The 21,684-nt window shown below is 38.7% G+C and overlaps 1 protein-coding gene across 3 annotated transcripts; it reads right to left on the bottom strand.

Annotated features, from left to right (window-relative positions):
* Positions 1-3,588: 3,588 nt before the first annotated feature.
* On the bottom strand, positions 3,589-20,811 carry bmf1 (BCL2 modifying factor 1). 3 transcript variants are annotated; one of them, XM_046856189.1, is made up of 6 exons: positions 20,381-20,811; positions 19,992-20,108; positions 15,420-15,616; positions 14,141-14,307; positions 6,364-6,479; positions 3,589-4,142 (listed from the first exon to the last, which is right to left on the bottom strand). In XM_046856189.1, exons 3-6 carry the CDS (start codon positions 15,589-15,591, stop codon positions 4,031-4,033), a joined length of 567 nt encoding a protein of 188 aa, XP_046712145.1. In that variant the 5' UTR covers positions 15,592-15,616; positions 19,992-20,108; positions 20,381-20,811; the 3' UTR covers positions 3,589-4,030. The 3 variants fall into 3 exon arrangements, with proteins under 3 accessions (XP_046712145.1, XP_046712144.1, XP_046712146.1); XM_046856188.1 differs by lacking the exon at positions 19,992-20,108 and having other exon boundaries at positions 20,381-20,805; XM_046856190.1 differs by lacking the exon at positions 19,992-20,108 and having other exon boundaries at positions 3,589-6,479; positions 20,381-20,795.
* Between the last annotated feature and the right edge of the window lie 873 nt (positions 20,812-21,684).

Raw genomic sequence — 21,684 nt, 5'->3', positions numbered from 1 at the left:
GGCTTTCCAGACATAAACAAGAGTCTTACTTGCTGGTGACCCTCAGTCCTGACCCCAGAGATAGAGAGTGGGGCTAATGGGTGTCTCTTTCAAACACAGAGAAGCCCAGAAACAGAGGGTCTATTGTTTGTCAGCCAGAGGCTGCCAAGTCTCTCGCTTCTCTGAGAAAAGTGCTGAGCCAAGCAAGGTTGTGGAGCTAGGACTGGCTCTGAGTTCCAGCTCTTCCCCCTCCTTCCCATGCTCTCCCTTGCCTGGATTCAGCTAGAGCACCACATCAGCATTGCCCCAGGGATTTAACCGTGATCATCTCAGCTTTTTATTGCTTGACTTGGTTGCGAGTATGCTCTTATTTCCTAGAGTTCTCTAAACCTCCAGCTGGTGTGCTTGAGTTTATGTGATACACTAACTTTGTACATTGATTTACATTTCTCAACTGTAGTTTTATTAATCGCTCCTATTATACAGTATGTTTTGAACACCTTAATTTTACATTACATTTGCCTGCACATGCAAAAAATGTATTAAGAAATGTGCAGTCTCAAACTAACGGGCATTACACATCACTATGGGAACTAAAAACAACATGAAACTAGCCCAGGCTTTCTAACTTACTTCTTTAACGATATATCCTTCAGGTAAGCATGGCCTTATTTAAACATTTACTAAACCACCCTGCAATACTGAGAATTATTCTTCCAACATGAAAAATGAGCTAAGCTATTTAAAGACCTGTTTACTTAAGCTAAACCATTTATACTTGAGACTAACAAAGTTAAATAAATATTTTCACAACAGGATTCAATCTGTAATTTGATTAATATAATTTATCTTGTAAACAATATAGATGCTAGTGATGTTGGATATTTTAAATGAAGTATATTACCAGGATCATGGCACATGAATTGCTTAGCAGAAAAGGTAAATAATATCCATACAGCAGTAATGGTAGCGGGGGAAGGGAGCCTGTTGAAACATCTGAAAGTGATTTCTGTTCTTATAAATAGCTAAAAAAAAGCCAAGTTCACTGTCCTACAACACAGGGCTTTGTGTTTATAGCTTGAACTGGGTGTACATCTAATGCTTCAGGCTAAAGAAGTTCTCAGCCTAAAAGTGGCAAAACAGGTCAGTCAGGGAAAATGGAGGAGGGAAAGCGTAGCTGACAGCAGGGATAAGATGCCTGCTGTGCACACGTGTTTCTGTGTGGGATAGATATAGGATGTGTCACAGAACACAATGGGAAAGATATATTATGTCCTTCATAACAAAAAAAAAAAAAAAAAACATCCCTGAAATCCCAGAAGAGAGCTTGCTTAATTTCCAGGCTTGCTTGAACATGTACTTTTGATCATGCCTTGGCTGTTATTTTGCCTGTTGCCTATACCTTGTACATGCTACTCAACCAGGCCCATTACAGCCAATGTGCAAAATTATCAAAATATTTTGGATGTAATAATATATATTTTTGTAATATATTAGTTGGAAACATTGACAGCACATAGCAGACACCCTTATCTAAAGTGCCCTAAAGTTATCAATATACAACTGAGCATTTGAGGATTTAGAGCCTTGCTCAAGGACCCAACAATGGTAGTTTGGTGGGGCTGGGATATGAACTTGCAACCTTGTGATCAGAAGTTTAGCGCCTTAATAGATGAGCTACTCCTTTTTATTGAACAATATCCAGAATATTAAAATAAATCCAAAGTTCTTTGAAACATTATTGTTAAATAATTGTTAAATTATTAATTAATATTAATTAATAATTGTTAAATACTGGGAAAAACAGTTAAAAGTCATAACCTTAACATTCCTGTCAACAGAATTGGCTAGATATTATGCAGGTGAAAAGTTCATGTAACCGCAACTATTTGCCCCCAGACTGGTGTGTCATTTAAGATTTCACCTCACACTCTCAGAATAAGAATAAGGAAAGTAACATAGTAGCCAATATTGAAAGGAGTTGCAGGACAACCTGGATGCAGCTGGAACAACTTTTAAACTGAGCACAATAAGAAATAAACTGCAGCAATATCAACTCTTAACATCTGGTCATTGAGCTGTTCAATGTTGCTGCATTTAAGTACTAATGTTAATTTGTGATGTCTGAACTTGATGTCTATTTTATTTGTTGTTTTTTTTGTACATATTTATGACATTATGTCTGAAATTTTAAGTGCATATACAGAGTAATAATCTTTTTTTAAAGTACTGAATACTCTTTTTGCCTAACTGTGGGTGAATATGTGAAGCGCATCCAGGGTATATTCTAGGCTCCTTATTCATGACAACCCGAACTTGGATGTAGGAAATGACTAAATTAAGTGACTGAGTGAGTGTATACTATTAAAGGTAACTCAGTGTTCATAACATAAAGCTAGGGTTTTCTCTGCATTTCTGTTTCTCTGTCTATTAACAAAAAGCATTATTTTGATTCTAGTCAAACTTTTCCTGCATGGTCTATACTGGTGCATTAGCCGAGAACATTTATAGTTGTGTGTGTGTGGATAGGCAGTCATTAGGGAGAGCAGGAAGTATAGCATGGCCCACTGAATTAATGACCTCACAGTAGGAGAGCAAAGCAGCTGGATGGACCTTGACTCGTCGATTCAAGTGGATATGAGAGAGAGAGAGAGAGAGAGAGAGAGAGAGAGAGAGAGATTAGGAACAATACATTCTGCTTGAGCACAGCTTGACTCCAATAAACACCCTCAAGTTATTTTACTCAAAAGTTTAACCAGTGTGCATTTAATAATAAACACATCCCAGAGCATTCCAGGCTTTAATACAATTTTAATGAAAAAATGTACCAATGAAAAAAAGAGTCAGAAATAATTTTTTGTAGAGCCAAGCTCTTATATACAGCATATTGCACTATATAACATTGTCTAAAACCTCTACACTGTAACAAAACATAAGAAAAGAACAATTTCCAGAGTGCACAGTACAGTCTCGAAGACACACAGTTCAATGTTTACAACAAATGCTACATTTTCGCTGGGTCTTATTTCTTGGTATACAGAGAATTGTGGGCCTCAAGACTTTTTTCATTTTTTTTTTTTTTTTTTTTTGAACTAAAAGGCTTTTAGGCATCTCCATAATTGTAAAACATTACAATAACTGCATTTAATAACAGGTTTCTGACAATAAAAAACCCATACAAAAAAAATGTGTAGTTCATTACAATTGCCAATTGATAAAACTCATTTATTTTGTGGTTTCCTTGCAAATGATCAAAATAAAACTGGATTTGTCCAAACACATAAGCAAAGTATTATACCTTCAGTACACCTACTTTTGGAAATTGGAAACTACTTTTAGAGACCAAAATACTTTTTATTATACTGTTGGTGTCTAACAATGACGGGCCTGCTCAAGATCTTTCTTAAACCTTGAAAGTCTTTGAACATCTGAAATTGGTAGGGAGACCTCAGCTCCTCATTTCTGCTCTGTACAAACCACTTCATCAAGCTAATACTGGATACCATGATGTGCTTTTGAATAAAAAGTAAAAACTAATGTGCCTGTCACCTGAAGTAGATTATGAGAATTTCAGGAGCGACTGCTTAGCAAAACACTGGAACAGTTATTAAAAAAAAAAAAAAAAGAAAAGAAAGAAAAACAAACAACCCCAACAAATCAAGGATTAGATTGGACGAAAATATTAAATATTTTCCAGTGCATGTAAATCAAGAAAATAGTGAATACAGTGGAGATGGAGAGCTAACTCATTAACATGGCCCAGTGTCTTGATCAATCTTTCCTACCCTGTTTTCGTCATTGAGAAATATTTACAGATGTACTATTATATTATATAAACTTTGAGCAAGACCTGGTAGGAGACAGTGAGCATCATGAAAATGAGGTCATTGAGAATGGTGGCCAAATATTTTCATTCACTGTTCAATCATGGGCAAAGACTTTCCTCTGGGACTTTTTTGTCCAATAATCCTGTTAATATATATGTACACTGTTTCAATGGCATTTGAAAAAGAAAAAAAAGTTTAATATAAAAAGGTAGACAGGTGACAAATTAAATGGTTAGCAAAATCCCCCAGAATGTATAACAGCCTCTATTTCCTTTACCTTTAATTTGTCGCCCATCTGAAAGTGGTTGTCCTTCACTGATTTTGGATTCCTTCAGTCTGGAAAATAGATTCAGTACTGTTACCTTTTTTCCCATTTTTTCCATGATCATTCATGTTCTTCAGAGAAAACCAAGGACAACGGACCTTCGAAACAATGACTCCCTCTCCCTTCATAGTTCATAACATAATACAGTCCTGTGGGACTACAATGATTATAGTTGGCCATATTTAAAAAGTAATGTTAAAAAAAATTCAGAAAATGACCATCATGAAACAAGCTCCAAAAAAGGCTAACCTTTCACCTCCTTAATCCACAGGGTGAGGAAGAAGACAAAACATAGACACATCCAGGATTAAAACAAAAGTGGCAAGAAACACAAAAGAAATTGCACACAACCTATACAGTAGCAATGAATCAATATACAAAGAAATAAATAAAAAGGACAAAAAACCCCCCAACAATTTAAATTACAAATAAAAGAAGCAAACGCAAAAGGTTAAGGAGTGAATGTATATATGGATGGAGACTAGATGAAGTGAGAAAGGTAGCTACAGAGTTGTGAGGGCTACAGTCACTGGCTCAGCGTTCACGATCTGCAGGAAACAACGGTTAGCATTTCTTTGGACATTCACCATGCTTGAAGTAGCCTGTGCCCCACACTTACTCATTTGCTCACTTCCACAGCTGGCAAAACTGTTGATGAGAACTAGAGGTGTTTTTTGTACTGTGTACCATTTCTGTGTACCTGTGTAATCGTAGGACTACTGTTAATATAATTAAAGCCATTTCTTGTGAAACTAGCACACTCTAACATGCTATCAGTTCTAAATTATCCTAGGTCCTTCATATCACATTTAATGATATTCTGCATCTGATGTTAATGTATCCATATGTAACTACAGTTTTATATGTAACAACAAAAAAAAGCTACTTTACAGTTGGAAATTAAAAACCAAATTTCACAAAATATACAATCACTCCTTTAAAATAAAATTAAAATAAAATAACATGTAAAAAGAAAAGCTCTACAAGCAAAAAACAGCATTAAAAATCCATCAGTGTCTTCAAACAAGGCAATTACAGTTTTACGAACAATTTACAGAGGAGCATCCTTATCTAAAACAAGCAAAAAGTAGTGGTTATAAAAAAAATAAACAAAAAACCCCATTTAACCCATTTAAACTGAACGGTATAAAAAGCACAATCACAACTTGAAATTCTGTAAGATAAAAACACCAGAGTATCCTGAGAGGAAAAATGCAGTCACTTCACACAGACACAGTATTGCTCTGTGGCTGAGAAAAACAAGTGGCTACAAGGATGTTCAACAGCCAACCACGAGGACCAGTGGTAAATAAAACGTTCAGTAGAAATTCAGTGAATTTTTTTTTCTTTTATATCAACCTGAATGCATGTGGTGAGAATCAGAACTGAGGTTTTTTTTGGTGTTAAACTTGTGTACTAATACCCACAGTGAATTTCCTTGTAAAACACCAGGAGGGAAAAAACAGGCCTCTAAGCAATCATGGTTACTGAAACCTTCACTCAAGATTTGTGGAAGGTGGTTTGAGTAAAAAAAAAAAAACAACAACAACAAAATTTTTTTTACAATTCTAGGCACTGTAATCTTGTTCTTCAGTCTTAAATGGAGATGACACATTGCCTCCATGCATCAAATTATTTGGTGATCTCCCTTGCTGATTATTGACAATCAATGAGAAAAACTAACTTCAAGTATTAGAGGCCTGTCTACTTCCTATTAATAGCTATGGGGAAAAATAGCAAAAACAAAGTTAAAAAAATGATAATTATAATGAATCTCTACAGAGATATACTGAGGTGCAAAACTCTTTGAAGATAAGTCGGGCTGATTGATGTCCTGGAAGAAATTTAGGGAAGAAAAAAAACAAAACAAAACAAAACAAAACACCCTTCCAAACCACCGCCTTCTCTTCTATAGTCCACATTCAGTATTCAGTTTTTATGCAGTGGCTGGAGATGATAAGGCATTCCCAGGGCGGAAGTTGTTCAAAATGTAGACATGAGGAAGTGCAAGCGAAATTCGAAAAGACAGAAAATATTGTACAAAACATCTCAACAAGTCTTATATGAAAATAATCTTATGAACACCATGGCATCTTATTGAGGTGGGAAAAAGGAGGTCCCCGTCCCGCAGAGATTGCCCTCCTTCTCATTTTCTCCCCTAAAAACCCGTGTTGAAAGTCGAACAGTGCCATTAAGCGGAGGTGGCGGATCTTGTCACGGCATCCTTCTCACCTGCGATCCTCCGGTCTCCTCCTGTGCACCGCTGGCTCGCCTTCAAAAAGTATAGCGTACAGCGCTGAGGCTAAACGCAACCAAAATGGCCACTGGTTCCTTTGGTTTCGGTGTTGCTGAAAATAAACAAAAAGAGACAGGAAGTCAGGGCTGGATCCAATCTGGATTACACACGTTACATTATTTGGGTCATATCATGCAGGCAGGGTGAGATGGGGGCAGCAGGCAAAGCGTGTGAGTACAAAACCAGACGCCGGAACCCTACTGATGTTTCCACAACAGAGGCAGTCTGTCTGACTGTCTATATGACACAAAAACGTGGCATGATCCAGACACGCGTGACTATCAGAAGTGAACACATCTTAAGTGGTGGCACAAGATTTTTCTTCAAAAATAACTATTCGGCATATTATAATGATACAGGATTATAATAATCCTGTACTGTAAACATAATATTTATTCCGTATCAGAAACTCCTTTCGTCTTCTTTGCTAAAGCGTAAATTACAGTAATTTACACAGATAACACTTGATCAGGGTCTTAACACAGTATACGTGATACTGCAGTCACCTGAAACGGTGGCATAGTTAAATATCACAGTTAAGCTGTAAATCATGCATGGCTTAATCTCACTCAAGACTCTCTGTGGAACTGAGTCCAGTCGATCTGAAGAGATTTAGAGGATAACACAATCAGGGTTTAGGCACAATACAAAAATTGCAGTGAATGGGATTAAAGTGCTCTGGACATACGCATATTTAGATACACACAAACACTTTGCTCCACTCAGCATGACAGGCCTGGCTGCTTGTGAAATGTGTGCAATATTAAGCCACAGTTCTGGCAAAACAGAAAGACCAGCAACAGTTAATTTGATCCTATATAAAAGAGGTACCTAAAATTAATCCCTACTCAACCACATTTATTAAAAAAAAGACATGGCCATGTAAGTACAATATAAAATTTTACACAAAGCTAATACTTTAAAATGCAGTAACGTGTATATATTTTACAATGAAGTGTACGTACGCTCATATAGAGAAAAACACAGACAGTACACACCCACAAGTGACAGCAATAGCGGTTGCTATAGAAGACCACAAACAACATGGGCAAATTATCAGTGCTGGTGTGAATGCAGGGTTAGACGGAGTTTAAAAAGTCAAGTTCTAGTTATCAAATGTTTTATACATATAGAAGCCATGTGACATTTCAATTGCAGTTAAACTACATGTAATAAATTATGAGAATCCTGGTTTGGGGGTTTCACTGAAAATAGAGGTGGATACCATGGAATCCCTATTTTGTGTATAATAATTTTGTACAAATTTTTTTGTGTATATTCACAACATGGATTTGCTTTACATTGACATTTAAATCCAATAATTATAAATACTTTATCATGGACATTGAAGGATTTGACTAGAACAAATAAACACAGACTTCAGCCTGTGTAGGAGAACTCTTATCGGCCTTTTTGTTATGAGATAACGACTAGCAGTGACTCACACAGATCGCAGCAGGAATTGCATTATGTTGTGCAAGTGCCACTCTTCCTTTGTCCTTGTAGATCAGTTTACATGCTCGAACCGTAACAGGAAGTAACATCAGGCTCTGTTCAGCTTCATAACATGCTTCAAATCACCTCAAGCAGTATCTGCTTTGACCAAGATTCAGATTTTACTCATTTATGGAGCTCCAAGGTCCAGGATTAAAATCCCTAAATTCAAGTTATTTTCTGTCCATGTTTTCCCTGCATCTGCCTGGTGTCTCCTCTGGGTTTCCCGGTTTCCTCATACATCCCAAAAAACATACTTGTAGGTGTATTGTCTGTATGAATCACCCCAAGACCTGAATAAATGTTATCCAATGACCTGGCAGTCAATTTGTTGATTTTGAATCCACAGTGACCCTGACCAGGATAAAGCTGCTATTATGAATAAAGAAATACATTTTCATTCACGTAGTAAATCCCCTAACTTCGGTCACTAACAGCTAAGCCCCCCCAAACATTATAAAATAAAAGAAAAAACATGATCTCAGTCTGCACTTTTACAAAAGATTTTGGTTTAGAAGCACTCAACTGTGACCAAAAAAAACCTTTCACTGACAACTGAATGGGGAAAATAAGTGTGAAAGCACCCTTACACCTAGTCATCGTGCAATCATAAGCACAACACACCCTGACTTCATCCAAGTCTTAGAATGATTTTAGAGAACAGCTTTGCAAGTAAAAGTGTTTAACAGGCTACATCAGCCAAAACTGCATTACAGCAGACTCATGCTTTATGCCTCAGAACTGACAACACAATGTTACTGAGAAAGCAAAAAGTCTTTAAGAATGACCTTTCAAAGCAGACACACAATTTCCCACCCAAAACATAGTGGCACGCAATGTCTGTGTGTGTGGGTGTGTTTGTGTGTGTGTGTGTGTGTGTGTGTGTGTGTGTGTGTGTGTGTGTGTGTGTGTGTGTGTGTGTGAGTGTAAGAGACTCTGTACCACATGACTAACTGTCAAAATGAGTCAAAGGCTAAATTTAACCAGAGATAAGCAATAGAGTTGAGGCAGACGTCACCCGTCACTTCTGCGGGCTTCCTATCAGCCGTGCGTGCAGGCTCACCATCAGCTGCAGAGCTCCCAAGAGTCTCTGCTTATCAAAACAGCAGCAATAAACACATACATGTACATTACACACAGTAAATGTCACCAGACCCACTGGAGACCTTGTCTGCACTTTATAAATCACGGAGCTATCCATAACAGAATCTGACAGTTGGACACCTGGTGCTGAAAAAAATACAAAATAAAAATAATAATAATATTGATGTGCAGATCCCCTACAACTATCTACAGCTCACCCCAAACACTACACATACACAATATGGACAAAACTACTAGGACACAGTAATTTTACTGTGTAAAATAGTAATTTTTTTAATGTGGTAGCATTCAATTTTCCCTTCACTTGAAGTAGGAGACTCAAACCTGTTCCAGCATGACAATGCCCCTGTGCACAATGTCGACTCCAGAAAGATGTGCTTTACATGGGTTGGACTTGATGACCGTAAGTGGCCTGCTACAGAGCTCTGAACTTAACCCTAGAGAACACCTTTTTAGGATGAACTGAAATGCTGACTGCACCCCAGGCCACTTCACCCTACATCAATACCTGTCTGGCTGGCAAATGAATGGCTGGCAAATTACATTTCTCTTTACATTTTTGGTAAACTGGTTGCAGCAGCCTTGTTATTGTTTTTTCCCCCCAAACTGTTTTCCCCCAACTGTTGCTTTTGGTCCCTTCAGAAGTGCTGCACAGCTTTTAAACAAACTGGCAGACAGGAAGCCTGTCTCTTAAAAAACATCCCCTTTTCTCTGGAGTGCTAGTAAACAGAAGTACCTGCTTTCTCTCTCTCTCTCTCTCTCTCTCTCTCTCTCTCTCTCTCTCACACACACACACACACACACACACACACACACACACACACACACACACACACACACACACACACACACACACACACAGGAAGTAGTTTCTGAAACCTAACGCACATGCACGTATCTTCTCTATGGAACTCTAGGTATTAAAATCCTGACAAAGAGCCCTCGAAAAAATAACACAAATAATAATGGAAAAAACATAATAACGGCCCACAAGGAAAGCTCCTGGAAACATTGCCCTGCACAGATAATCCCTCCAACTGCCTCGGGGTTCCATCGCAAACCTGTCAAGAGCAGCAATTTATCTGTCAGCAGCGACCGTTCCTATCTGACTCTCTACAGCCGCTTCGTTTTAGGCTGAGCAGCCCGCCGGCGCTGCACTAACTGCTCATCAGGGGGCTCGTGGGAATAACAGACTACTCTTTGTCATGTCTGACTCATTAGAAACTGAAGTGTCACTGCTGGCGTCAAATCTCAAGACGAGGGGCTGATAAGCGAACGCTCCTGGTGATAAATGAGCACGGTCGAGACTTTAGGGTATGAAATGTAAAGTCTCTGTCCCCTATGGATTCCCATCATGCCATATGGCAGTACAGAGAAGTCCATTTGCACTTATTTTCTTTTCTCTCTCTGCAGGTCGACCAAAGGGAATACTTGAGAAGAAAAATATCAAGTTTGGTCTATTTGTAAAAAAAAAAAAAAAAAAGTTTCCAGAACCTTCAAGTGGAAAAAGTTAAGAAGGAACTCTTAACAAAGGTCACAAAGCAGGTTTCCCGAAATCTGAATGAAGATTGAGACCCTTAATGAACAATCCAGAACTGGCAACTAGGGCTGCAACAACTAATCGATAATAATCGATAATGAAATTCGTTGTCAACGAATGCCGTTATCGATTTATTGGACTGCTCAAGCTACGGGTTAGCGTGGCGGTAAGATAACACAGCCACCCGTGAAAAGTACAGCAGGACCAAGTGTGCATTCCGAGTCATCCAAGGCATGGGAGCATTTAAAATTAACAGCAACAAGGAAAACTGTACCTGGAAGTTATGCAAAGCGAGTGAATAGAAAACACACTTGTGTCACGATGAAGGCGAAGCATGGTAAGCAAAAACTGTATAATCCTTATCATGTGAAAATATAGTATATATAAATATAGTTTAAATAAGGTGCTATTGTATCGTGTTCTTCCAATTAATCGTTTATCAAAATAATCATTAGTTGCAACCCTACTGACAACAGAGTGAAAAAAATGCTCCGAGAGGACAAAAGGAAGAAACCTTGACTAAAAAAAAAAAAAGACAAACTGAATCTTTTAACCATGTAAGGAATGGCACATGACCAACAGAATCTGTGGTTATAAAAAATAATAACACACTCAGATAAGGGGGGTGTTATGCTGCATAACCGACCGAGTTCTCATTGCTAGAAAGAATCTTAAAATGATCAAATAGCAGGTACTCAAAAGAAAACATACAGCTCCTGACTGTTGCACAGTGAACATGAAGCAGAAGGCATAAGAAATAATAACAAAGTTAAAAATATACTAATAAATATTTGAAGTTAGCCCTGGGGATGTTTTAAAAGACCAATATATCAACATGAATTGAAAACTGAAAAACTTCGATTGTGTCAAAATGTTATGTCTGCATTTTATATATTTACTTGACAGCTTAAGAGATGACGTGTAGACGAGGCACAAATAAGGTCAGCGGTGCAGAACGGAAAAGCAAACAAGAAAGAAAAAATAGATAAAGACTACAACCTGAGGCAGTCTCCGTACTTTCACATTAAGGAGTAAATTACACAATTGAGTATAAGAGTAGGAAGTGGAGGGGGGGAGAAAAGCATGCGCACATGTGCGCACACACACACACACACACACATTTACTCACTCACTAAATGCAGGCTAATAGATTTGGGTTCAGGTTTCTTTGGGATCAGTCATCAACTTGGTGTAAAGCGGTGTAAAGTGGCCCGAGAGAGCGCGGCTCATAATCTCTGGGCTCCTGCATGGCCTCTCAAGTCAATTAGGTGAGCCGAGGCTCAGTTACAACTACATTTTAACTCTCTACTTCATGCCCTCTATATATTTACCCTCATATGGGCTTGTACACATCTACTGTTCCCGTACAAAAAAAAATTTTGGCAATACAACCCCAAAAAAGTGCTTGTCCCAGTTTTAGATATAAATGCAAGCGTAAAATCATCGCTCTTTGGAGAGATGAGACCGAGCACAGTGTCTTCTACACAACAGAGAGCAGAGCATCCTGAAAAACAGGCTTAAAACATCAACATCAAGCAACGTGGTGAGCTGAAGTTAAAATAGTAGCTTATCATCACTAAGAACACACACTTGGCACCAAGCCGCAGTATCACTGACTCATGGCTCCTCATTTCTAAAAAGGTGTGTGTTAGTATGTACGCAAGTGTGAGCGTGGCACATTTAGCTAACTCGTGAGCTTTCAATGCCAAGCAAGACTCTGCTGGAGTCTCAGCAATCACATATTCTCAAACCAGGCCCTGGCACACCATTCTGTCTACCTCACATTCTCACCTCTTCCCTATTCATTTGTGTGTGTGTGTGTGTGTGTGTGTGTGTGTGTGTGTGTGTGTGTGTGAAAGAGAGAGAGAGACAGAGAGTGAGTGACTGAGGAAAGAGAGAGAGAGAGAGAGAGAGAGAGAGAGAGAGAGAGAGAGAGAGAGAGAGAGAGAGAGAAAGAAAGAAAGAAAGAAAGAAAAAGTGAGAGAGTGGGAGGTTTATGAAGTTTAAGACCTTAATCATGTAATAGAATGGGCGTAATAGAAAACAAATTAAAAACTGCCAGCTGACGGTTTCGTGATATTCTGCACATTTCCTAACATACTTCCACACCGCCAGTGAGTGTAAACACACTCTTTATGTAGTATGCGGGACACTGATCCAACAATGTAGCATTAATCTGAACAAAGAGACATTATTCATGGCCAGATTGTGCACATCCACAGTTACACAAACCGACCAGAGTTGACTGATTCAGCTTCGCTGTCACAAAGAATGGTTTAGAAAATCATTCCTACTGTATACCATTGCACTGTACAATGACTCACCTTTATGTAATAGATGTTAATTGGAACTTATCAACTTTATATGTTTTTTCTGTCTTTCTTTTCAAATTGATTGTTGCACTCTGTTTTTTATGTAGCAACATCTGTCAATATTGTATTTATTTATATAAGTTACAGTTATTTAATTACATCCCACGACCCCCACCAACTCCCACGACTGTTTGTGTAACCTGCTGCTGCTGTAACACAATAATTTCCCTCACAGGATCAATAAAGTATGTCTAAGTCTAAGAGTCTGAGCTGATCCTAACAAACCCACCACACAATGACTGACAGACACGCACACAGTGAGTTACAGGCATACACACAGAAATGAAGACACACACACACACACACATACATACACACACACACACACACACACACACACGCAAGGAAAAGAGAACTATAAACAGGAAGCTAGAAGGATAGTGTGAGCTGAGCTTTACCATGGTAAGAAATATTAATAAATAAGAGACAAAGAGAGATAGCTCCTGAGAGAGAGAGAATGCTTGACAGGATATTCCACTGTGCAAACTGCACTGAAGCTTTAGTGTTAGACTTTAGTCACGACTGAACTGTCATGAATCTACACAATATAACCTGTAATACAAGTACTCATCCCCATCTTATTACTGTTAAACCCCTGAATTTGTTCTGGTGTAAACAGTAACCAGCAGAAGTAACATAATTAGCTGGAAGGAATTCACCTGGAAGGAAGACACATACAATATTAAAGTCTCCTGAAAAGTAAGAAGTCCATGACAAAGTTTAGGAAAAGTATCAATCAGGATTTAATTCTGAAAAATATATCAAACATTAAAGATAAAAAGTTACTTAGTCGTGCAACGAACTCTTTATATAAAAGGTTATGACATTCTGATTATCCACTACACTGTGAGTGTGTGTGTGTGTGTGTGTGTGTGTGTGTGACATGACATTAAGTGGTTTTAGCTGTTCAAAGCTACTGATATCATCACCACTAACCTTTTGAGCTGGAATAAAGATAAGATGTGTGATGCTCTGCTTATCTATGCACATGTAGGAATGATCATTATCACTAACATGATATTTTATGATCCTAAAAGGGGTCAGGAGGTGGGTGCTTTACTATAACCATTCAACTAGTTAGCTGCAGTATTTGATATAGCAATAATATAGCAGTATTTTTATTTTGAAAATATTATCCACATGCACTGAGAACAGTTGTGATGTATTGCTATGCCATAAACAGGGAGTGTGATGTTAACTCACCAGCATGTGCTCTTGATAGAATTGATCGCCAATCATCTGGAGTTTCTGGCCAATCTGAACCTCCACGCTGTGCGCTTGCCGTCGGCGAGGTTGATTCTCAGGAAGCATGGCGTTCTCGATGTGGTCAGAACGGGCAGACGACGTCAGCAATAGTAATCCTGCACTACCTAGTGAGAGGGCAAAACCACAAGGGTTAAATTCACACCAAAAGCTGCACCCCTCACCTAAGAGCAGACCACATAATACTGACAAACAGACCTGCTACTGCTATAACAGCATCACAAGAGATCTGACATCTAGTGTCTATCTAACCTCAGAAACTAAACAACTAGGCCTATGTACAAGAAAGTTGCAAGAATTAAAAAAACTGCACTGACCAGATTGTTATCTTTGCAGTAGTGTGTGCTTAAGGCACCAATAAATCAGACTCCAGAAATCAAATTTCCTGTTTGTTGTGGTTTCTACTCTTCAGGCTCTTCGGTTTTAAAGATAAACTATAAAATGACAAATTGTGAAAATGAAACATTTTTACATACACATAAAAGAACAGGAAATACAACACAAGAAAACATGAGTCATAATCGATTTGACGCTGACATCCAGAGAAGTCAAATAGAAGATGCTGTGGAAGCCAAAGCTGATTTATCAGTTCTGCATTTTAAATGGGAGACAGCTCAAGCTGTAATCTGATACATGAAGCTAGAAGAAATAATAAAGATAACAATAACAACAACAACAACAACAATAATAATAATAGTAAGAATGCAAATATAAATAAATGAAACAGTGCAGTGAGGTTGTAGCTCCCTTGGTGTCCACTACTGGGCCCACAGCCAGCAGAACAATCCTTGCGTGCACTCATTTGAATTGCAAAGCGACTAAGTACACACACACAAGTAATAAAAGCTGAAGAGGCCAAGACAATCAGACGCCACAGGGAAGGGAGCTGAGAGGACAAGAGACACATAGATTGCTCTCACAGGTGCTGGAATCTTTAGTTTAGTTTCGGCATACTTTATTTAGCATAAGAGAAACTGGTACATGACCAATCGCCTCAAGGCTAAAATAGGGAATTTAATAGTTACCTGTAATGTTAAATAAACTATAAATGTTTTGTCAGTGTGAGGACAAACTGTAATAAACCACTTTTTTCAAAGTTCGTTTAATAAAACAATTTTTAATTCTTGCCAGACAGTTCTAGATTTTGCCCTTCTCCCTTTGTCTCTACCATCATCTCTTACTTTGCCTCCATCTAATTTTTATGAGCCTATGGTTTTACCGTAGAAGAGGCGTCTGGGCTCCTCATCCACACCACAGGGCAGCATGCCATTTATACGTGCCACTTGGCTCCCTGGGGTCTGCGTGCTTTGGTCCTCCTGCTTTATCCCTGTGCTGGAGGAAGGCCAGCAGTGTGAGACAGCCCCAAACACATCATCATCATCTTCATCCATGAGCAGGGTTTTGCACACTCTCCACCTGCAATCCAGAAAAATTATTATAGAGAAAATCTGAATTATTATAGTGTCAGTGTAAAGACGTGTATATTTGCATTTAGCCTCAATGAAGAATAGCAGCAAGTGACTTAAATATAAAGAAGTACATGTACAGTCCTACTTTAATCAGTAATACCCTGTGAGGAATGAACTTCTGCACGTTTTCTTCAGTATTAAATACACTACAGGAGGCCCTTGCTACAGGTTGCACCAGCCCACAACCAAACCAAACCAAGTACAAAAAGTGTTCAAATTGCAAAACCATTAAACTGACAACATTAAAACAAACTTGCTGCCAGGGATCTTAAGTAAGCTGCTGAGCTCCTAGCACTCGTATTTCTATATACATCATATGGTCATGTGACTTCTGCAGCTAATCAGGCAAAAATGTTACAAGCCACTACAACAATCATTATGATAAACTTCGAAACAATCCTAGGTAAACCATGCGAACATGTTGAAGACAAGACTGTCTCTTTGATTCATACTGATCATAATGACATTATTATTCATCATTATCCAGTGCACATCATTAGCAAACACTGCACACTTTATCTGTCGATTTGGTATGAAGCTAATTAATTATTGGACTTATCTCCTAAACAGTAATTCGGCAGGTCAGAATGGCATTATTTTGACCTTGTGCATTTGACATGGAAGACAAGTGGAAAGCAAACAGGGTCATCAATTGAGAAGCTACACCCAATGAACTAGTAGGAATTTCAAGGTGAGAGTGTGGTTTCAGTGTGGCAACACAGAGCATATGACTTAAGGCCTGCTGATGACAGAACCTGATGGCATTGCCTCTGTTGTTTATATTGGCATTCCACCATACATTTCATAGTCATTCTAAAGATCCTAATATTTACAAGATATTATGATCTTCAATAACTTTATTTAATAATAATTAATAATTTAATAACATTAAATGTTAGCATTCATAACCTAATGATCATTTAGTTAACCTAATAACCTAATGATCATTATTCATTTATTATCAATTGCATATGAGCAATGGATTTTGGATGGCCCAGGCTTATTTCAAGGTTGGCGTCTCTGCCACCCTGTACCATATTTTTGGCCACACCCCTGGACAGGGAACCTACTATAAAATGTGCAACCACATTTTAAAGCCTGTGTTTGTAATGCACACATGACAATAACAAATCAGTGCCTCTGTTTCTAACAGCAGGTCTGGAGAGAAACTACATGCAGTCCAGATCCTGAGCAACAGTTATAGCAGTAATGACAGTAAAGATTAGCTTAGCTTGCGGTACTCATTTAGATAAATAGTGGCCATGAAACCACAATACGAGGCTGAGGTTAGACAACTGGCTTGCTATATATAACCTTACAGGGACTTTGACTTCTCCATGTTCTGTGGCAGAGCCCATGTGGGTTTTTGTGGATCATAACAATTCTGGGTGATTATTTGTTCATGAAAGGCTTCAATGTCAACGACTGGATTATGCAGGCTGCAGCTTAATAGGCATGTATAAATTCAGAAACTGTTAAGTCTGTGAGAAAAAAATCAAGACATCCGCTGTCTCTCCACACACATAACTGCAATAATAAAAAATAATAATGATGTCATGAAGAATGGAGACAAAAGCAACTCCACACTGCAACAGAAAAGAATACAAAAAGCATGTGCTGCTTTTATAAAAATGAGTCAATGCATTCCCACAACCAGTTTCTAAACTGAAAGTAAAGGTTGGTGTGTTTTGTGTGAAAGCTGAAAGCATATACACACTTTCACAAGTGCAAAATGTGCCTTGTGTACATGTGCAGCATGAATAGTGAGTGTATCTAAGTGAAGCACCAGTTCTCTTTGTTCAGATCCCATAACAAATGTGAAGGACTCCACACTGTAGCAAGCGATATAGAGCTCCCTCTGCTGCCCTGCACTCTGTGGGTGTGGGTCTGTGTGTGTGCGCACACTCAGAAGGCAAAAATACTGCAAAAACTGATGATGCACATTTTATACAGGTGTAATCATGTATCTTATGCTGCAAATCACTTGGCAACAGAAGTTTAAAAGAATTAGCATGCTTACCGTGACATTCTTAGTATTGTATTGGAAATGAAAAATGTCACATAGGGTCACTGTATTCACTTAAATGATGCAGAGTATTTGTCGTTTTGTCATCACTAATTTTACAAGTCAAAAATAAAGACTAAAACCTCTGGATAAAAAAACAACAAAAAACAAAAGAGAAATGATGTGAAGTCTTCAAATGTGCACACTGATACCTAGAAGTTTCATTGCTGTTGTGACTAATAAACGACACGACCAGTGTTTCAGATTCTGCATTAAACCCCACATGGGCCATAATCAACCAATGATTAGATTACTTTTCTAAACTTCACTATATTATTTTTGTTACCTGTATGGTCTCCGTTATGCCAAGTATTAAATTATTTAACAACTTTGACAAGCCTGGTGACAAAATCTTCTGACTTTTTAATCCCACACTGTTGTCAGTCCTGCACTGACAACGATGCTCCAGCTCTCAACACAGCTGCTTGTTACACCAGTTGTATGAGAGAGTAGGTTCAGTCAATTCATCGCCAGTGTAGTCAGTCAGTTGTCCTTGTACCAGCCTTTGTTCCCAATGACCAATCACTAAACACCACTGTTCCCAATCACTCATTTGTTATTTTTACCTGACAACACTATCCTATTCAGTATATCTCTAACTTCTTCATGTGAAAGTTTTTGACATGCAGTTGATTCGAATTATATGCAGTTTATCTAACACATCATCTGCCAATTATTGCAGCACCTTTCCCATTAAAATATTTGGTGACACTGGAATTGATAGGAGAACGTCACACTATTCCAAAACCACTAACTGAGGTCACAAACGCACAACACACACATACCTATATATACACAATCAAACTCACAAAACACCCCTCAGACATGCATCTGGGTCACAGCACAGTGTTCGGGTTAGACGGAGAAAATGCTAAACTAACATTGCGAAAAGCTGCATGTCTCTCGTTTGTGTAAGTGCTTTGTTGTGGCACCTCAGGCCACAGCTTAGCATGTTACCTATCAATCATTATTATCAATGGCTTGTTAAAGTTAAAAGCACAGGTGGTTAACATTATACACACACAGCACACATTATACAGGAAATGGCAATGATTTGTGCTGTTAACTGCTCTAAGGTTGATGCTCATCCAAAGGTCTACAGGGTCATGATGTCATCCAAATATACTTAACAACTTTAAATGTCAAATGATCGCGTTCCTCGTGTGGTGTCATCGCATTTTATTGGCTACTAGTGGTTATACTGAGAAACGGGATTAACCAATCAGAATCAAGCACTTTCCCTCTTTATTTCCTGTATGAATGCTAGTAACCAGCAACTGCTGTTTTAATGTAGGAGGCGAAAACGTTTGAGTGGATATGATTTTATGACATTGTGCCAAGTTTGTCGTATTGTTAACACGTTATACTAATAAAAAACTTTCTTTCGGCTTCTCCCGTTAGGGGTCGCCACAGCGGATCCTCCGCACATGATTTGGCACGTTTTATTATTTTTTTTTTACGCTGGATGCCCTTCCTAACGCAACCCTCCCCAATTTATCCGGGCTTGGGACCGGCACTGTGTCTGGGGTTGGTTCCTGCAGCGGTGAGCGCGCCGCATCCTAACCACACGTTATACTAATAATATATTAATAATACTAATAAATGTTGATTTTTTTTTTACGGCAGCGTTATTGCATCATAAATCCGCGCCGTCGCCGCTGCTGCCTGCCATCCAACCCAACACAGGAGTGTATATAGGAACACACCGGCATTACAGTCAGTCCATTTCCTCAACTCTGCCTCTAATTCATTCCTGACCAGGCCACTGAGGAGATTGTATCCCCGCTCTTGATAGAGAGAGAAAAAAACTATTGGGGTTCAAACGCGTTGAGAATGTTATTGGGTTTATACTGCGCTTTAATATTACCTTAGTTCACCCGGAGACACTGCTCAATTAAGCACTGTGTTAAACCACCGAAATAGTATATTTGCCATTTTTTCACTATGTAGGCTCCTGAGAACTCATGTGCGGTCCTAAAAATGTGCGATTTTTCAAGAAATCAATGGAAGTACAATTAGAAGCCGTTTCTAAAAGCCCAAACATGGCATTTCGTGCATCTCGTGTATCGATTCACGTGTTCAAATAATTTTTTTTTTTGCGTTTCTACTTATCACTAGTAACAGAGATGAAGCTAATCTTCTGTGAAGTGTGGGGAAAAAAAAACAGACGTACAATGTCTTTGAGCTGTGATTTCGCGACATCGCACCACTTTCAGGCAGTTAGTCATGTGTTTACAGTGCGTACACATCTATTTACCTCGTAACCTAACAGCATGTCGGGACTCTGCCATGACAGCCGACATAACCGCGACCCAGATCAGTTTTTTAGTACAGAGCTGAAATCCATGATCCAAATCCAGCTGAAATCAGGAGGCTGTTAAAGAGATTGGTTAGATCATTTACTAAGAAGGCCGGTTAGCTCTACTTTCCTACCGAGTGTTCAACTACATCCGTGTTCTTTTCAGACCACATCTATCATACCACAGTCAAATAAGACGTACACCAACACAACTACTAATTACAGAACATCAGCTATCTCTAACTGTCTATCCAGTCCACTTGAATGGTTACAGAAAAATCAGACAAACTATATCCCTGCAGCCCAACCTGTCTACAGAACCTGCCTTTGTAGTGAGTGAGACTGACCTCTGCTCTGTGGTCTGTATTCAGATCCGTGCTGTTTCTGTGTCTGAAAGAGTCGTAAATTCGCCGATGGGCTCGGTTGAGAGTAAAGTCTGATCAGTATGCTCCTCTTTCCTTCTCGACAACTTTCATTCTGCAGTCCAGCCTCCAGCACGCTCGTTTCTTTACGATCAACGTCATCACTCCGCCCCAAACACGTCACGCCACACAAGACAACAATCCACCATTAAAGCAACACGACAGTTTTGTTCTGCAAACAAAAAGTGCGATCTTTTGATACTCTGACCCAGTACACCAATAGTAGTATTTATACTGTCGTGAAACTGTATTTGTCTTGAGCCTACTTTCCAAGCAATAATACTTTGATAAACCCGTTTCAGCTCCACTACCAGCATTTATTCAATGTTAGCGCTATTTGGGGCATTGCAATAAGTGTCCAGCTGTAGCACCAGGGTGTTTTTGTCTACAGCTTTAGGGAGTGCTATTGCACATACTGGCAATAACCTGGCTTTGTTTTTGTATTAAATTTGTACTGGTTTCTTTTAGTACCTGCTTAATCTTGATCAGGATATTGCAGATCTGGTGTTAATCAAGAACACTGTGCTTGAGATTGGAATACGCCTTGTATAGGACATTAAAACACTACACCACACAATTCACCACACAATTCACCCACCGGTGATTTAGAAAATTTAGACATGGAAGTTTAGACACACACACACACACACACACACACACAATATTTTTATATATATATATATATATATATATATATATATATATATATATATATATATATATATATAAACAATACAATAGGAACATTGTATATCAGTCGATCACATGATTATAGAGTCTGATTTCTCGAGTCAATTTATTTGACTATACCTTTAAGACACGTTGGTCAGTAACCAATCAGGTTGTTTGTTTTGATCCCGCCTCCTCTTTTTTTTTTTAGCGAGCAGGCACGTGGTAGGGAAATTCCCACAGTGCCAGTTCTGCTAGATGGTAGTGAGTTCTCATACATCACAGAATACATGAACATGCTATGCATTACATGTACATTTTGTCACGAATACCATTCATATGTATAATTAGCTGTGGAAAGCTTTCATTTGCATTGCGAATGTACTGTCATTTAGTTTTACTTAATTTATAAGAATATCCAGGGATGGTGGCCAAGATCGGTTGACACAAGACAGAAACACATCCAGGAAAGGATGCTAGTCTGTCACTCACAAAAAACACACATTTACACCTAGGGAACCTAGCGAGAACCTAGAGCATACTTTGCTGCAGCTCTATTC

This window comes from Silurus meridionalis, chromosome 8 (assembly GCF_014805685.1).
Source record: "Silurus meridionalis isolate SWU-2019-XX chromosome 8, ASM1480568v1, whole genome shotgun sequence".
Lineage (NCBI taxonomy): Eukaryota > Metazoa > Chordata > Actinopteri > Siluriformes > Siluridae > Silurus > Silurus meridionalis.
The sequence above is the reverse complement of the archived record's forward strand: the minus strand, read 5'-3'. Positions and strand labels throughout refer to the sequence as shown.